Source organism: Etheostoma cragini, chromosome 23 (genome assembly GCF_013103735.1).
Source record: "Etheostoma cragini isolate CJK2018 chromosome 23, CSU_Ecrag_1.0, whole genome shotgun sequence".
NCBI lineage: Eukaryota > Metazoa > Chordata > Actinopteri > Perciformes > Percidae > Etheostoma > Etheostoma cragini.
This window is the reverse complement of record NC_048429.1, coordinates 5,935,874-5,951,561: the sequence shown is the minus strand read 5'-3', so window position 1 is coordinate 5,951,561 and position 15,688 is coordinate 5,935,874. Positions and strand designations below refer to the sequence as shown.

At 40.5% G+C, this 15,688-nt stretch overlaps 1 protein-coding gene across 6 annotated transcripts in view; it reads right to left on the bottom strand.

Annotated features, from left to right (window-relative positions):
• anks1b (ankyrin repeat and sterile alpha motif domain containing 1B) overlaps nt 1–15,688 on the bottom strand; it is a 194,339-nt gene that overhangs the window by 121,271 nt on the left and 57,380 nt on the right. For 4 of the 6 annotated variants that reach the window (XM_034863033.1, XM_034863032.1, XM_034863034.1 and 1 more), the window contains exons 4-5: nt 6,106–6,258; nt 4,664–4,807 (exon numbers count right to left, since the gene is read on the bottom strand). In XM_034863033.1, coding sequence (XP_034718924.1) covers nt 4,664–4,807; nt 6,106–6,258 — 297 coding nt within the window. Of the gene's footprint in view, nt 1–2; nt 247–1,831; nt 1,913–4,663; nt 4,808–6,105; nt 6,259–15,688 lie in introns of those variants that run through there. The other 2 variants (XM_034863037.1, XM_034863036.1) reach the window with 2 other exon arrangements.

The following is a 15,688-nucleotide window of genomic DNA, read 5'->3' as shown; positions in this document are numbered from 1 at the left end:
ACTTGGATTCAATAAAGTGTCTCTTTCTCTCTGGCAGTTAAACGAAAGAGATTCAACAAGATTAAAAACAGTCCCATTCCCTTGTCTGCAAACAGCGTGATGCCACACCGATTTCAAACCATTACACAAACAGCGGGAGCCTGTGTGGAAACATCCCAATTTCCCTTACCATATGCCGGCCTGTATCAGCCTTTTAATGTTTCTGATGAGGATATTACAGATATGATGCAATACATGGAAACTAGCGAGGGGAGGGCCCTGGTAAGAAGCTCATTTTGGATCATTACCAAAATGATCATTACCAGTGATGAGAGACGATAACTTTGACAACCCACTTTTATCAGAGCAACACGCAGGAGCCACAATAAGAAAGAAAAAAAAGAACAGATGTTTATCAGCCTGCGTGGGAGGAATTGAACAAAAATATAAAGCCACCAGGTGTTTTTACATGACTGACATATTTTAAATGATCTTGATTTCATAAGATGTTTTCACAGGAAAAATAAAACAGGTAGTAGTGGTTAGTAAAACTACCCTCATTTACATAATTATAATCTGTGTATAATACTAGACAACTCAACTTTTTTTTCCATTACAATGTGGCGGTGCAGTAAACGCTGCCTCAACTTGGCCGCGTGAGAAGGGTTACTAGCCGCCGACATCAGAGCAATGCATTCCTCCTTGGTGTAAACAGAGTTCAGCATGGAGCACTTGGTGAGGTCGCAAGTGTGGTCACAGTTTTCAAAACTCAACACAGGCAGTGTTCTCTGCAACATACTGGCGACCCAAACAAGGAAATGCAAAGTGCTTTAAATCAAACATTAAAGAGCAATTAAAAACAATTAAATCAGTCATGAAATTAAAATAAAATTGGCTAAAATAGAATAAGATACAAATACAAGAATAAAAGTTACAGTTGAAATGAATAATTACTTTAATTAAAAGGTTGTAGGGACGGGCTTGGGAGGGGATTTATTTTGTCTAGTGTATACAATTTCTAAATAAATAAATACAAAGGTTTGGACTTATTTTTTTACTGAAAGAAATGTTTTTGATAATTAACGGAGAGTAAAACACCGAAAACAGGTATTGGTACCAAAATCTCCAGAACGGTACTGGTTAAAAGGTGAAAAGTACCCGACCTGTCATAACGGTAAGGTGCGGCTAAAGCGGATCGAGCCGGGTCAAGGGGAAAACATTACATGTTAGAGGTTCACACATTATGGTGGGCTATTTAGTCAATTGTGATACAACATACGATGTCCTTTGCTTTCAAGGTCAAAAGGTCATGACCTTTCAAATACAGCTCAAAATGATCCCAAATGTTATTCTTGCCAGCTTGCTTCTTCTGCTTCTCATGCAGCTTTGTTGGACATCATGCCTCATTCTATATCTCTCAAGAACATCCTGAACACCCTGCCCTGTATACCTTGCTTGAAGCTATAAAACCCCTTCAAGCGTACATGCAGCCATGACAAAAATCACACACACACACACACACACACACACACACACACACACACACACACACACACACACACACACACACACACACACACACACACACACACACACACACACACACACACACACACACACACACACACACACACACACAACTGCTGAATCCGTCACATCCTTCACGGTTGAATTCTTGACAACATAGATAAAAAACCTGGACCCAACCAAACTCCCAGCCTAATGAAGACAAATTATCTGGACAACAGCCAGGTCTGCCGATGCGCAGGAATGGGAAATATAGGAAATTCAACGCAACGCAACACTGCACCAGATCAACGCACTCGTCCTGTGCAGGGAATACTGAACTTACTGTAGCGGTTTTGTTTCCTTTAAAACAGAAAGTGTCATCCGACAATACACCAGATGAAGCCACCCCTATGTCCTCAAAAGGTCACATAACAATAACAATAATCCAGTTCTCATAGGGGGGAGAATATTGTAGGTGTAAATCTCAAAAAGTAAACAGATGAGTAGTCACAGCTTCATTGACTGCATCAAACTGTGAAATTTTAGCCCGACGAGCCAATCTTTTGCCCACATGCAAGTGAGAGGAGGTGGGAGTGCAGGAAATGATCCAGCCCCTTTTTCCTCACATACACCACTTGCCCTCCTAACCTCTCCCCCTCTGCGGTCATCTCTATACAACTTCCCGTCCCGTTTCCCATGGCGATTATGCAGTGATATCACCAGGAAACAAGGCTGGCGATTCTCACTCTCTAAGAGTTTCCGGGAATTGAAAGGCACATGACTTTCTGTTTCGGGGCTGCAGGCAGAAATGTAGCAGTCACTGTTGATGTTGGGATTAATGTAAATGCTCAAGTCCACTTAGAAAACACTGTCTATTGTGTTTATGTGTGTATGTGTGAGATTGTGAGTTTATACTAAACTTTTTGCTGTCTTGTTGGCTACCTGCCAAGCCAGCAGCAGGTTCCTCTATCCATAGGGATTTCCCCTCATTATTATGGAAACATTCAGAAAAAGGATGAGAGACATAGCAAGACACAGAGTTAAATGAGAGAGAGTAACTGTGCTGCTTCCATAAATTATTAATTCACACCCAAACAGAGCTATATGGCTTGACTCCAATTACTGACCTGTACTATCATAGACAAACTGACCGACAGACAGACCGACAGACACACACACACACACACACACACACACACAGCAACAAGGACAGAAGGCAGAGAAGATGGGCACAATGCTGCTGAGTGATGTGTCTCTTTGCTGTGAGAGCACAAGAATGACTCCAATATCGCATACACATCCACCCATACCTACCAAATTCTCAAAACTGCAGTTGCAGTATAATTTTAACAAATTTCAATTCAGTCTAGTTATGCACAACATGGATACAACATGTGGGGCTGTGTTTTAGTTGTTAAAAGTGTAGTAATGCAGCATACGATCGGGAGTCTGAACAGAGCGTTTATTATAAAAATTGACCGGATGACCAGGTCCAGTCCCACTCCCTGCCCGGCCTGTTAAACCTCCCGCGGTTCCGTCAGAAAATAGACCTGCCGCTTATTTGTTGCGGATCCGAGTGAAGAGAGCCGCTTCTGGAAGACCTCAACGATGCGCTGCGTCGCGGCTGGTGGAATCACAAACATCGACTTGAGGCTCGATTGCGGTCATTGCGCAGCTGGAACGCAATGCAGACGCAGCTGGGGGAGTCTAGGTGTCAGAGGCCAGAGTGAGATGGAAGTTGACAGTATCGGATGAGATTCTTAGGTATTAACATCATTCCCACCAGATGCGTATTTGTCTATGTCAAATAATCTTGTCAGTACACCTGGTCTCAGATTAGTGGTGTTGTTTGTTTACACCAGCGTCAACAACAGTCTGGGACAAAATAAATGTCAATGGTACAGTCATTTTGATCACATGATCAGAAAGGACAAAGTCTTAAGAGACTGATAAATATAACATAGGGCTGTTTTTCAACACTTAGCATTTAAGACGTAATGAGCAAAGTCAAACGGTTTAGGTTGTCAGAGAAAATAGTCCCCCAGAGAAAAAATACTGTGTAGAAGGCAGCCAAGCTTTGCTGTATTTTGACAAGGGCTCACACAAACAAATGGCCCAGAAAGGGCCGGGAGAAAGCTGTGTTTGAATCGTTCAGAGAACTCTGAATACACAATAAGATAAAAATGCAAATGATGAGAAAAAGACCAGACCAAACAGCATGACAGAAAGTGTGCAGTAACAAAGCGCCATTGCCTGTAAGTGACTCTGCATTTCCTTGACTTAAGATGTTGTGTTGTGTAATGCAATGTAAGGAGGAGAGAGAGGCAACCGTGAACTCTCAGGATCTCTCAGGAACACCCTGTCCTTTCCCTGTTCCTTTTCTTCCTCCTGCTCTATTAATCTCCCAGTTAATTATTCATTCCTCTCTACCACCACACCTTGGGAGGCATGCACAGCATATACCGTATCTGCCAAATATTTATGCCTTTGGCGGATTATATACACAAAAAAACAAAGCCATACTCTCTTTCATTAAAAACACAAGACAGCAGCTTCTAAAATATTCGCATACAGCAGAGATGAGAGGAAGGAGATTCAAAGTCACACAGATTTTGAAAGATTTACTCAGACAAAAAGGACAAAGACTTGCAGCAGCATCAGATAGATAAGAATAAAATGTGAAAGTCAAGCCTACTCTATAACGCAATTCTGTTTAAGAACTTATACCTACTGACAAAACATTTTTAACTTGTCCTGTATCTGTTCAGTAAATGTGAATCTAGTTAGCAAAAGCAATATTACAAATTATTCCTGGAAAATGTCGGGACAACATTTTCACAGGACAACCTGAACAATGGTGTTTTCAATATCACATTTCTGTCAGAAAAAACGTCAAAAAGTAATCCACAAATCTTAATGTCAAAAGTTTCCCTGCTTAAGTACACCTGTTTTAAGCAGACATTACTAAAAGTTTTTCAAATTCAATTTTGTCAAAAAGGAACGAATTACATAAAAAAGAAAACGTTAAATGAAAAAGCAATGTTCTTGTTACTTATCATTTTTGTTTGTAAGGCTATTATAATCCAGAACCAGTACCAGAAATCTGTTCAAACCTTGGAAGCTGATATAGGACAATAACAGCTGAGCTATTAAAAAGCTATTCATTTCATCTTACCACACAGTTGACGTCCATGCCGGCCTCGAGAAGGGTCTTGACGGTGCTGTGGTGTCCGTTGCGTGCAGCTAGGTGAAGCGGAGTGTGGCGGCGAGTGTGGCTGGTCATCAGGTTGGGGTGAGCGCTCACCAACATGCGCACCACCTGTACGCAATGACACAGCCACATGCCAGGGACAAAAAAACAGCAAATTACTAGGCCATTGGTCACCATGTTTTTTAACTTTTTAAAAGAAAAATCATGTAAACGCATTTCAGAGAAGCAGTAAATGTTTCGTTGTCAGCCCCATGAGAGTCAAGGAGAAGCAACCTTAACGTGACAATATGTAGCCTTTAAATGTTTCTGAAACTGGGCTGACACTGGGCCAACATCATCATGATCAAGCCTCACCAATCCATAACGCATTTAAATTTTCAAAGATTTTCCCTCAGACGAATGAACAATAAAGTGTTAGAAAGGAGCTCATTAAGAAGGAATAATTAAAGGCATATGTCCTGAGTAAAGGGTTTAGTGGATGGTGTTTATTTTTAACATTTAGAAAAAATAAAATACAACAGGGAAGTGTAAGGAATTATTAAACTTTATTATTTGTAGACACTGGATGACAACGGTCAACGATGGATAGGTGGATGGATGCTTTAACGTAAGCTGCAAACTTTGGCATGTGCAGCTAACTAACCTAGTACAGGTGGGTCAAAGGAGGGTCATCTAAAAATGGGAAATTTGCATTTAGTGTTTCTTTCAACCAATCATGAATGGAAATATGCTGTAGGTCTATTTAATTATTTGTTTTGTATTGTAAATCCTTGAATTAAAAGGCCTGTCAATCACACTTGAGCGTAGTAGGAAGTTGTAAGTTGTGGTAGGGAAGCCACCTTTTTGTTTGATCATGGATAGTCATCAAGCAGTTCTCTGGAAAGCTACCTCCTTTAATGTGTGTCTTTGTGTGTGTATTGTATGTGTGTGTACACTAAACATTTGCCCTGTGTTAGTTACATCTCCATGCAGCAGTAGCTTCCCTGTAGGGATTTCCCTTCGTTAATATGCAGAGAGGGAGAGTGAGAGAGAAATACCACTGCCTTTATAAATTATTCATTCACACTCTGGCAAACCTGTATGGCTTGACTGCAATTACTCAGTACCTCAACAGAGAGAATGTGTGATTGAATGTGAACATCAGCCGGCACTTGTGGCCTCTCACTGTGGAAAGTGCACTTATGTGTGTGCCATTCTTGTCACCTTTTTGACAAAAGAGCAAAGTCGCGGTTCTAAAAATGTGGACCTGTCTAGCACAGTAAGTATTTGAGGAAGTTTGCTTGTTGTCATATAGCCACAATATGTAAATATGAACGATGACTCTCAGTTTGGAACAGCGGATTCTCATACACCTTCAGCTATTAAATTATTTTCTCTGTAAAACCTGATATGTCATTCCCACTGACCTGCAGCCGCCCATACAGCGCTGCCAGGTCCAGAGGAGTCTCCTGTTGGCTGTTTCTCATGGCGGGGTCGGTCAGCTCCTGCAGCAGCACTGAAACCACCTCAGAGTGTCCATACTGGGCTGCACAGTGAAGCGCTGTTTCCTTCTCATGGTTCTGTGGCAGAAAGAACAAAACAAAAGGATAAGGGAAGAGGCGGGATGTGTTTGTAAGAATTATGGAATGATAAAGCGAGGGCAAGGGGGCAATGAAGTAAGGAGTGCATAAAAGCGAAAAACGTGACAGAAGAAGGATGGTGTGATGCAGTGAGCAAAGAAGGTCAAAAGTTAGGAAGAAAGGTAGGTGACAGAAGCAATGAGAAAATTAGAGGGGTAAGTGATAAAGGATGGGGAAAAAGTGATGGAGTAAGGTTTAAGGAATAAAGGATTAAAAAAAGAGGTGTATGATCTGGTGGCAATTAATAGCATGGAAAAGAAGAAGGCGGTGAGTTAAATGTTGTACAAATGCAGGCGAGAGGATTAAGATATAAGGTAAGAAGAGGGGGATGAGGAAAAAGCAGTTAGTTTTTCGGAACATGGATGCAAGGTGAAGACGTTTCTGCCACACGTCTCAGTCAGTAAATCTGTCTGCATGTACAAATTCCAACAAGCGTGTCAGGCTCGTGATAGCTACCAGGGGAAATCTATAGCTTCCTGTCCGTGAAAAAGAAGAAATGGCCAAAAGCAAAAGTGTTTTTCCTCAAACTCTCTGTGCCTTTTTGGTCCAGCACTTTTCTCAACACTAACCGATTGAGCCTGTCAGCTTCCATTCAACGTATTTAGAAAAAACTGCCAGTACTATCTGTGAGTGTGTACTACCTTTTTAATCGACAATACATATTCAAAGGTGTGCACAATACTCCCCTTAAGTAACTGTCCAAACTTCTTACTAATTTTAATTAAACTGTTTTAATTTAGTTTACATTTACACTGATATGCCCACACAATAGTTACAGTTGTTAACAAATACATTAAGAAACACTTACATTTGATCAACTTTGTATATTTAAAAAAAAGGCTAAAGCATTACCTCAAATTCACAATCATGTGAAAAAACAGTGACGCAATTTAGCCTTCCTTGAATCACATTAATCAAAGTCACCCAGAGATCTCTAATGATATGTTTACTTTGGCCCAAAATGTCTCAGAGAGAAGTGCCAGTTTTTGAAAGGTAATTTCGAATTTTTGAGAAGCTCTCATGTTAAGAGCAACTACGGCCATTTTCTGGTTCTCCAGGGACCCCTGTCACCCGTCAAGACAGAAACATTGTCCCTGGGGTCCTTGGGAGAGGGACACCTATAAAAGAGAGATATGATGGATAACTATACCAGAGAAGAAGAAAGAGAAGTTTATAGAGAGAGTACAAGGGGGTCCTACCAGGATCAAATCTGTTCGTGTGTAGTTGAAAATATATAATCCTGCAGCCATAGATATACATAATGTACACATGATGGAAGCACACACTATGCACACACGCAGTTGTGTGCATATATTATCCATAGGGGTGGTTAGATACAAAAGGGCATGCATGCTTAGCTGTGTTGTTGCTGGTGTTTGTCCAAGAGCAAAACCTACATTTTGAGGCTCATGTAGGCAACAGTAGAAAATATTCAGTTTCATGCTTTAAAATAGACACTTGTTTTACCCGCCCCCACATACTCCTTCCATTTATTTATCAAATTCCCCTGCATTTGCTGACTCTCAAACTTCCATGATAACACACTATGACCACCATTACGCTGCTCAGATCTCATCCTGTGCCTTTTCTTACTCTCAGAGACTCAGCCCTCCCTCTCGTTCCTCTCCTACTTTTAGGTGTCCCTCTGCTTAGTGAGTGAGAGATTTGAGATAGTGTAACTATTTGCTCTGGTTCTATGTGCATATTCTACTGGATTACTATTTTCCACTGAAAAGACACAATGTCACCAAGGGAGCATTTAAGTTCCCCACACACACACACACACACACACACACACACACACACACACACACACACACACACACACACACACACACACACACACACACACACACACACACACACACACACACACACACACACACACACACACACACACACACACACACACACACACACACACACACACGTTCAGGTCCGGTGACTTCTTGGACATTACCAAGCGTGGAGGTGTCTTTGGGGTCATTGTGCTGTTGAAAAATAAATGATGGTCCAACTAAACGCAAACCAGATGGGATAGCATGCCGCTGCAGGATGCTGTGGTAGCCATGCTGGTTCAGTATGCCTTCAATTTGGAATAAATCCCTAACCGTGTCACCAGAAAAGCACCCCCACACCATCACACCTCCTCCTCCATGCTCCACGGTGGGAACCAGGCATGTAGAATCCTTCCGGTCACCTTTTCTCCGTTGCACAAAGACATAGCGGTTGGAACCAAAGATCTCAAATTTGGCCTCATCAGACCAAAGCACAGATTTCCACTGTTTCTCAGCCCAAACAAATCACTTCTGCTTGTTGCCTCTCCTTAGCAGTGGTTTCCTAGCTGCTATTTGACCATGAAGACCTGATTCACGCAGTTGTTCTGTTGTGTCTGCAGCTACAACTCTGTGTGGTATTCATCTGGTCTCTAATCTGAGCTGCTGTTAACTTGCGATTTCCGAGGCTGGTGACTCAGAAGAACTTATCCTCAGCAGCAGAGGTGACTCTTGGTCTTCCTTTCCTGGGGCGGTCCTCATGTGAGCCAGTTTTGTTGTAGCGCTTGATGGTTTTTGTGACTGTACTTGGGGACACATTCAAAGTTTTTACCGGACCGACTGACCGTCATTTCTTAAAGTAATGATGGCCACTTGTTTCTCTTTATTTAGCTGATTGGTTCTTGCCATTATATGAATTCCAACAATTGTCCTATAGGGCCTTCGGCTGTGCATAAACCTGACTTCTGCACAACACAACTGATGGTCCCAAAGCCATTAGTAAGGCAAGTAATTCCACTAATTAACCCTGACAAGGCACAACTGTGAAGTGAAAACCATTTCAGGTGACTACTTCATGAAGCTCATTGAGAGAACACCAAGGGTCTGGAGCACTACCATAAAAGCAAAGGGTAGCTACTTTGAAGAAACTAGAATATAAGACACGTTTTCAGTTATTTCACACTTTTTGTTAAGTACATAATTCCACATGTGCTCATTCATAGTTTCTATGCATTCAGTGAGAATCTACAATGTAAAGGGTCATGAAAATAAAGGAAACTCATTGAATGAGAAGGTGGGTGCAATGCAATGTCTGGAGAATAGGTCATTGATCTATTAAAAAGGTTAAATGCAATAGCACATGGAAAAATAAGTGTTAGACCCAATAGGTAATTCATTTTTTACCATGTACAATAACAAAATATCCCGATATATATAAAACAAGGTGGGAATGATGAGGAATAACGTTACACAAAGCGGTGGCATTTTCTGCCACAGAGTCTTTTTTTTTAAAGATACCCTTAGAGTGTGTTATTACACTTGTAGTCTATACAATCCTCAGAGGCACTGGTAAGATAATGCAAAGCATGGTGAAATATGGTAGCTATGGTTACCAACAGATAACGTACAAATGTGGCACACAGATTAAGGACAGTCTGACTGGCTGCATATTTTGTGCCACTCTCGGGGCTTTCACACAAATTCAACTTTGCACAGAGCAAGGCTATTATTTCAGTGTGTTTTCAGCCAAAGCTCAACTGAATTGAACTTTAACCTAAAAGAAATTGGGTAGAGAAATCTCAAACATGGCAGAAGTATCAAGAGGATGGGGAAACACACATGCACGCATGCATATACGCACGCAGGCACGCGCACACACACGTTGGCGCCGCCTATGACCCGTTCTTTCTCTGCAGCCTTAAACGTACAATAAAGCTTTGTCTGTCCAATCCGCTGTGCCTCACACACACACACACAGCGTTAGATAGTGAAAACACAATTCCAAGACAGAAAGGAAAGTGACAAAGATATGAACAGAGAGTGATAGATTGACGGAGATAGAAAAGAAGAGGAGGAGAGAGAGAGCAGGAGAAGTAGATGAAAACCCTCCATGTTCTCAGAGCGAGCTATATGTTTCCATTACACTTGCTCTGACAGCTTTCCGATATCATCTAGCACTCGGTGTATTGTTGCTGATGGGGCCTTGAGCAACAGCCATCTACTAATGACACATCAACAGGCGTGGCAATACATTATTGAAATGTCCATACAAATGGATGTCAGTTCCTTCATCAGTGTATGGATATCATAGGACTGACAGTTAATGGTCATACTTATTTAAAGTATGCTAATTAAAAGTATCTGCTTGTCCTTTTAACCAAGACAGCTGTGTGGTTTTATTATTATATGGTGTAAAGAACAAATAGTTTAATTGCATAAATCATAATTTTTATAATACATCTTTCCTAATCATGCAGCGTTCCCTGCATTGCCCTTCTTAGCGAAAGTACGCAGACAGTATCTACTCGCACACTTGTAGGTATTAGAAAACATTGACACACACGTTAACACTATCAGCGTTATCTAAGTTCATCTAAATGGGACCAAACAAACTGCTACACCCATGCAATTAACTGAGCCTTATCAGACAGGCCGGGGCTGAAAGGAAACTAGAGCAAATGAAGCGCAGAGGTACTTGTTTGAACATGCACTACATGTTACACACATGTTAATGCTGATGGACTGATATGCAGGATGAGCTTCGTCTACGCTGCGGCGTCTCATAATCCCAGCAGCTCAGCGCTGCCTGGGGAGAGCTGGGTAAACAGATAGAAAATGGAGAAAAAAATGAGCAACACCACGGTGAAACGGTTTCTCTCATTTATCACTCGTGTTCTCTTATTAATATGCATCCATCTCTCTTTACATGTAGCCTATACAGAATATACTAAACTGTACATAAAAAGTCAATATACATAGGGTTTTTATTGTGTACATGAATTTAGAAGACATTTTATTCTATTTGCTACAATATAGCAATGATCGTAGTTTGTATTTCCTTATATATCATGTTTGATTTTAATTGTAATAACGCATTGTATTTTTCCTTAACTTTTTAAATTTAAGATGTTAAGGTGTTTCTTTCAGGCAGAAAACTATAGTTTGATCATGTGTGAATAAAAACTTTCAGCACATCATACAAGAGTGTTCTGTATAGAATGAGAGGCAGAAAGAGAATGAGAAACAAAGGCCTCCTCCCCACTTCCATTCCTTCTCTTTTTAGCCTGAAGCTATTAAGGTCTTCTGACGGGAGAAGAAAAAAAAAAAAAGAGCTGGCATTAACAATGATATAAAACAAAGAAAAGAAAAAGCAATTGCTTGAAAAATAACTTAAACTATTCACCAAATCACGGCCACCTAATCAACAAATGCATTTATAATTTCAGCTCTATTAATATCCAGATACTTTTAAACATTTTCCTATCAGTATTGACTTCAAAACGGTTATCACGATGATCATGTTGACAACTGATTATTATGCTAGTTGTCCATATTTTATAATGTTTTATTGATTACAGTATCAAATAAAATAAACCTCCAGGCATAGTTACAATAGCTTATAAAAAAGGGACCTCATCACTGAATCTTAATTTCTATACATATTTTAAACATAAAAACAATTTTGTTTCAAACACTGCATTTTCCCAAATTCACTCTTTTGTAAAAGGCAGTCTTGAACTAACTCCGTTCAATACATCAGAACTGCATGGATCTGTATTCATCATATTTGAAAAACCTCATGAAAAAGGTATTTTTTTTTATCCTTGACCAGTGTTGTGAAAGACATAAAATCTGCAAATGTAAAATATATTGATAAAAGACACAAAGAATTTGTATTTAAAGAAATGATCTAAGAAATTGGATAGCTTATAGACCTGCATCAGAATGAGGATTTAGCAGAGGTGCAGTACACTGCCTGATGGTTAAATAGAGACAGTCTGCCTTTGAGCAAGACACAAAATCCCAAACAGCTCCAGGTAGTAGTAAATTTGAACTCTGATCTTCCTGTTGGGTAAGCAACTTAAAGGTGAACCATATTTTCATTTTCTGTCAAAGTACCAAAGAGGAAAATCCTGCTTCTTCATATAACAGCTCAATTAACACACTCACGCACAATCTGCTCCCAGATTGCAAGGATCACTCAGTTTGTTTTTGATAAATAGCTAGATGAATCGGTTTTCTTTAACTAAACTTAAATTAGAAAACCCACTGCCAACAGAGCGTCAGGCTGGGAAAACATATTATATAACACTTTTTTTACACATTACTCATAAAAAAAAAAACATCCTACGGCTCAGTGTGACGGTATGTTTTGGTAGCAGCGGGCATGGCTTTAGGCTCGAGGAAGGATTTTCCCAGGGTGGCTTCTGCTAGCAGCATGTGTTCTCACAGAGGCCGTGTTCACATGTTGACTATCAGGAAACATATGGTTTCATTTTCATGTGTGGTAGCAACATGTGTGCATGATAGGGCATGGAACTGCCAAGACTGTAAGATGAATACACACAGGCAAAAACACAGAAAGACATTTGTGGAAACACAGCAGGCAAGCAACCTCATTACCTTTCACCTTTGCCTTAGTTCACACAGCCTCTGGGCTCCCAGAAGGCCTTGTTGCACCTGGAGAAAAGCCTACAGGAAGTATTCTTGCATGCTTACGCAACATTTGATCAATGATGGTACATCATCTTTCTTATTATCTCCCTTGGTTTTATGCTGCTGATCCCCTTTCTCCTCCTTTGGGAGAACAAAGGGGGAGACACAAGACAAGAAGGAGAGAAAGGAAAATAATAACCCTCCACAATTCTGTTTATGGAAAAGAAAACTTTCTTGGGATATATCTGCAGCACAGGGGGACATACTTGACCTAATCAGTCACCCACACACACATACACTCAAAATAACCCTTAAATTGACTAGTCCAGAGGCCCAATAGAGAGGTTATGTGATGGTTAACACACACACATGCACGCACGCCCTACGTCCCTCACACTGCCATGGCCAGGCAAAAGCAAAATAATCTTTATAATGTGGGTATAAAATGTATCATCATTAGTCAGTCAGCATACTCTGTCTGGATGCACGTTATTCTAAGTGCCACTGGTTCATGTCCTGGGGCCAAAAGGACTTGGTTTTGGACATCATGGCACACCACAGCTGGTTGTGTCACTAAAATCTCCTAAATTTGCATTTTGGGGCACGCCACCACAAATTAATTTTAAATCAAATTGAAACTTGGTTGTATGTTTACTACAATAAAATGCTTTGTGATGCGCAGTGGCCAATTTTCAAATTTGGAACCATCCTTAAATGAGCCACAAAGACGAGTTTCTCAAAATGGTCCTTGTAAGGATAGGCAATGTCAATGGTTCCCAAACATTTTCTGTTTGATACAAATACACGCTATATACGATCACCCTCCCCCGGGAAAGAGAGATCTGTTTATATCATCCATATATATTAAATATGTATATTTTTTCACTTCTATTTTCAATAATATATATAATTGCAATGTTACACAGAGAGCGGTGCGCAACAATCAGCTTAGGGATAGTCAACGAGGAACAATGCGACTGGACTGGGAGATTGTCAGTCGGCCCCTTAGATGGAATGTGTTTTCTTGCCTTTTTTGTTTGGTAGTTGTGGCGCTTGGTTTAGCTTCATTGTCTGCCCTTACGTTTACCTATCATTCCTTTTACAAACTTGTCAATGCTTTGCAATTAGGCAGTAAACTGTGATCTGGAACTGGTTTACCACCAACTAATAACATCCACTAACCTCAAATAATCATCTATTGGCTGCAGCATAGAACTGGCCCACCTACACACTTCTCCCAGCCTGTGCTCTCAGGACCATTCACACTCATTACAGCTTCCTCCAGTGTCCTTTTCCACAGTCTCCTGCCGTTATTTGTTACCTCATGTACAAAACTGAGCACAATTGTTGTGTTTCTCTTGTTCATGTAAGAAAATATTAATAGAGAATATTCATTCAAACCGTGTATCCCTCTACAATCACCAGATAAAACTAAGCTGCACACCCAGATACACAAACACTCAACCTCTGACACATGTAATGTGTGTTGTGGGCAGAGTAATATGTTTGAATATGGGATAATGTGCAGCCAATGGCTTGTTGCTGTAAGACTCGATGATGGGGGGGGAGCATGTGTGGACCTCAGTATATCAACATGACTAATGTATGCAGGCAAGACAGACAGTGGGAAAATATGGAGCTTAGGCATTGTAAACGTACTAACATTATAAATCTTACATTCAGATTTTTGCCTGCAACCTGAGAACGACCCTCACACAGACAACCCATAACTGCAAGACTACGGTACAACGATGCGTCACAGAATCATAAAATGCACAAGTACCGTGATTTAAACTTGCTAAAGTCAGTGGTAAAGGCAAAGAATAAACACTGATTGTAACCTAAAGAATGTGAAGGCCCAGTCATGCTGGAGACTGGGTGTTGCTTTGTCTGCGTGCAACAGTTTGACCGACAACGGAGGCTTGCTAATGTGAGCTCTGTAGCTTAGCATTTTCACAGGTTTTTATTGTAGAGAGCGAGAGATGAAAAGTGATGATGAAACCACTGATAATAGTAATTTCCAGGTTGTTGATATACAAGGCTCAAACTGAGATGTATGATACAAAGACAGAACAAGAAAGACAAGAAAAGACTACCAGTGCAATTAAAGGATTAAAAGCAACCGAGGTGTTTATAAAGATTAATTTCACCATTCTTTCACCGATGCTCATAGATATCTATGTCATTTTTATTGGTCCTCTGTTACTCAATAGACCAAAACTGTGACGTGGTTTGTATCTTTGCGTTATGTTGGCAGCATGTAATACACGTCCTCCTTGCTAAGTTTTTTTGTGCACACCACACCAAATACTGACAACAGCATTAGTCCGTCTCCTGTGATGCCAATATTACAGGAAACAAACTTACATGATTCAGTTTGCAGCCTGTCTTTATTTTGTTTCAACAAAGTCTCACTTCTAACAAATTCTTCTCTCACTGTACAAGAAACTTCAACAACACTACATTTTTCACTTTCTTTGACTGTATAATAATGACTTATAGCTATCAAGTCTCACCTCCTACACATAAACAGCATTAGGGTTTGCTGAAAGTTATTGTAGAAAGTTAAATAACTAAGTATACACTAAATAACTGACTGCACTTTAGCACCCAAATAACTGGAATGATTGGGTTTCAAAAACTGAAAAAGTCAGGTGACGGGAGATCTTCATATGCTCTATATGCTCCATAACAACATAACACGTAACATAACAAAAGACCACCCACCCACACACACACACACACACACACACACACACACACACACACACACACACACAAGTTGACAATGCAATGAAGTCAGCATCTGTACGGTCCCGTTTCAATCAGCATCTTTCACCCTGTATGTGTCCACGCTGCCTGCACAGCAGCCCACTCAGCTCTACAAATCAATGATGGGGTAAAAAAGGAAAATTACCCGTGTTCACTTGCTTACAAAC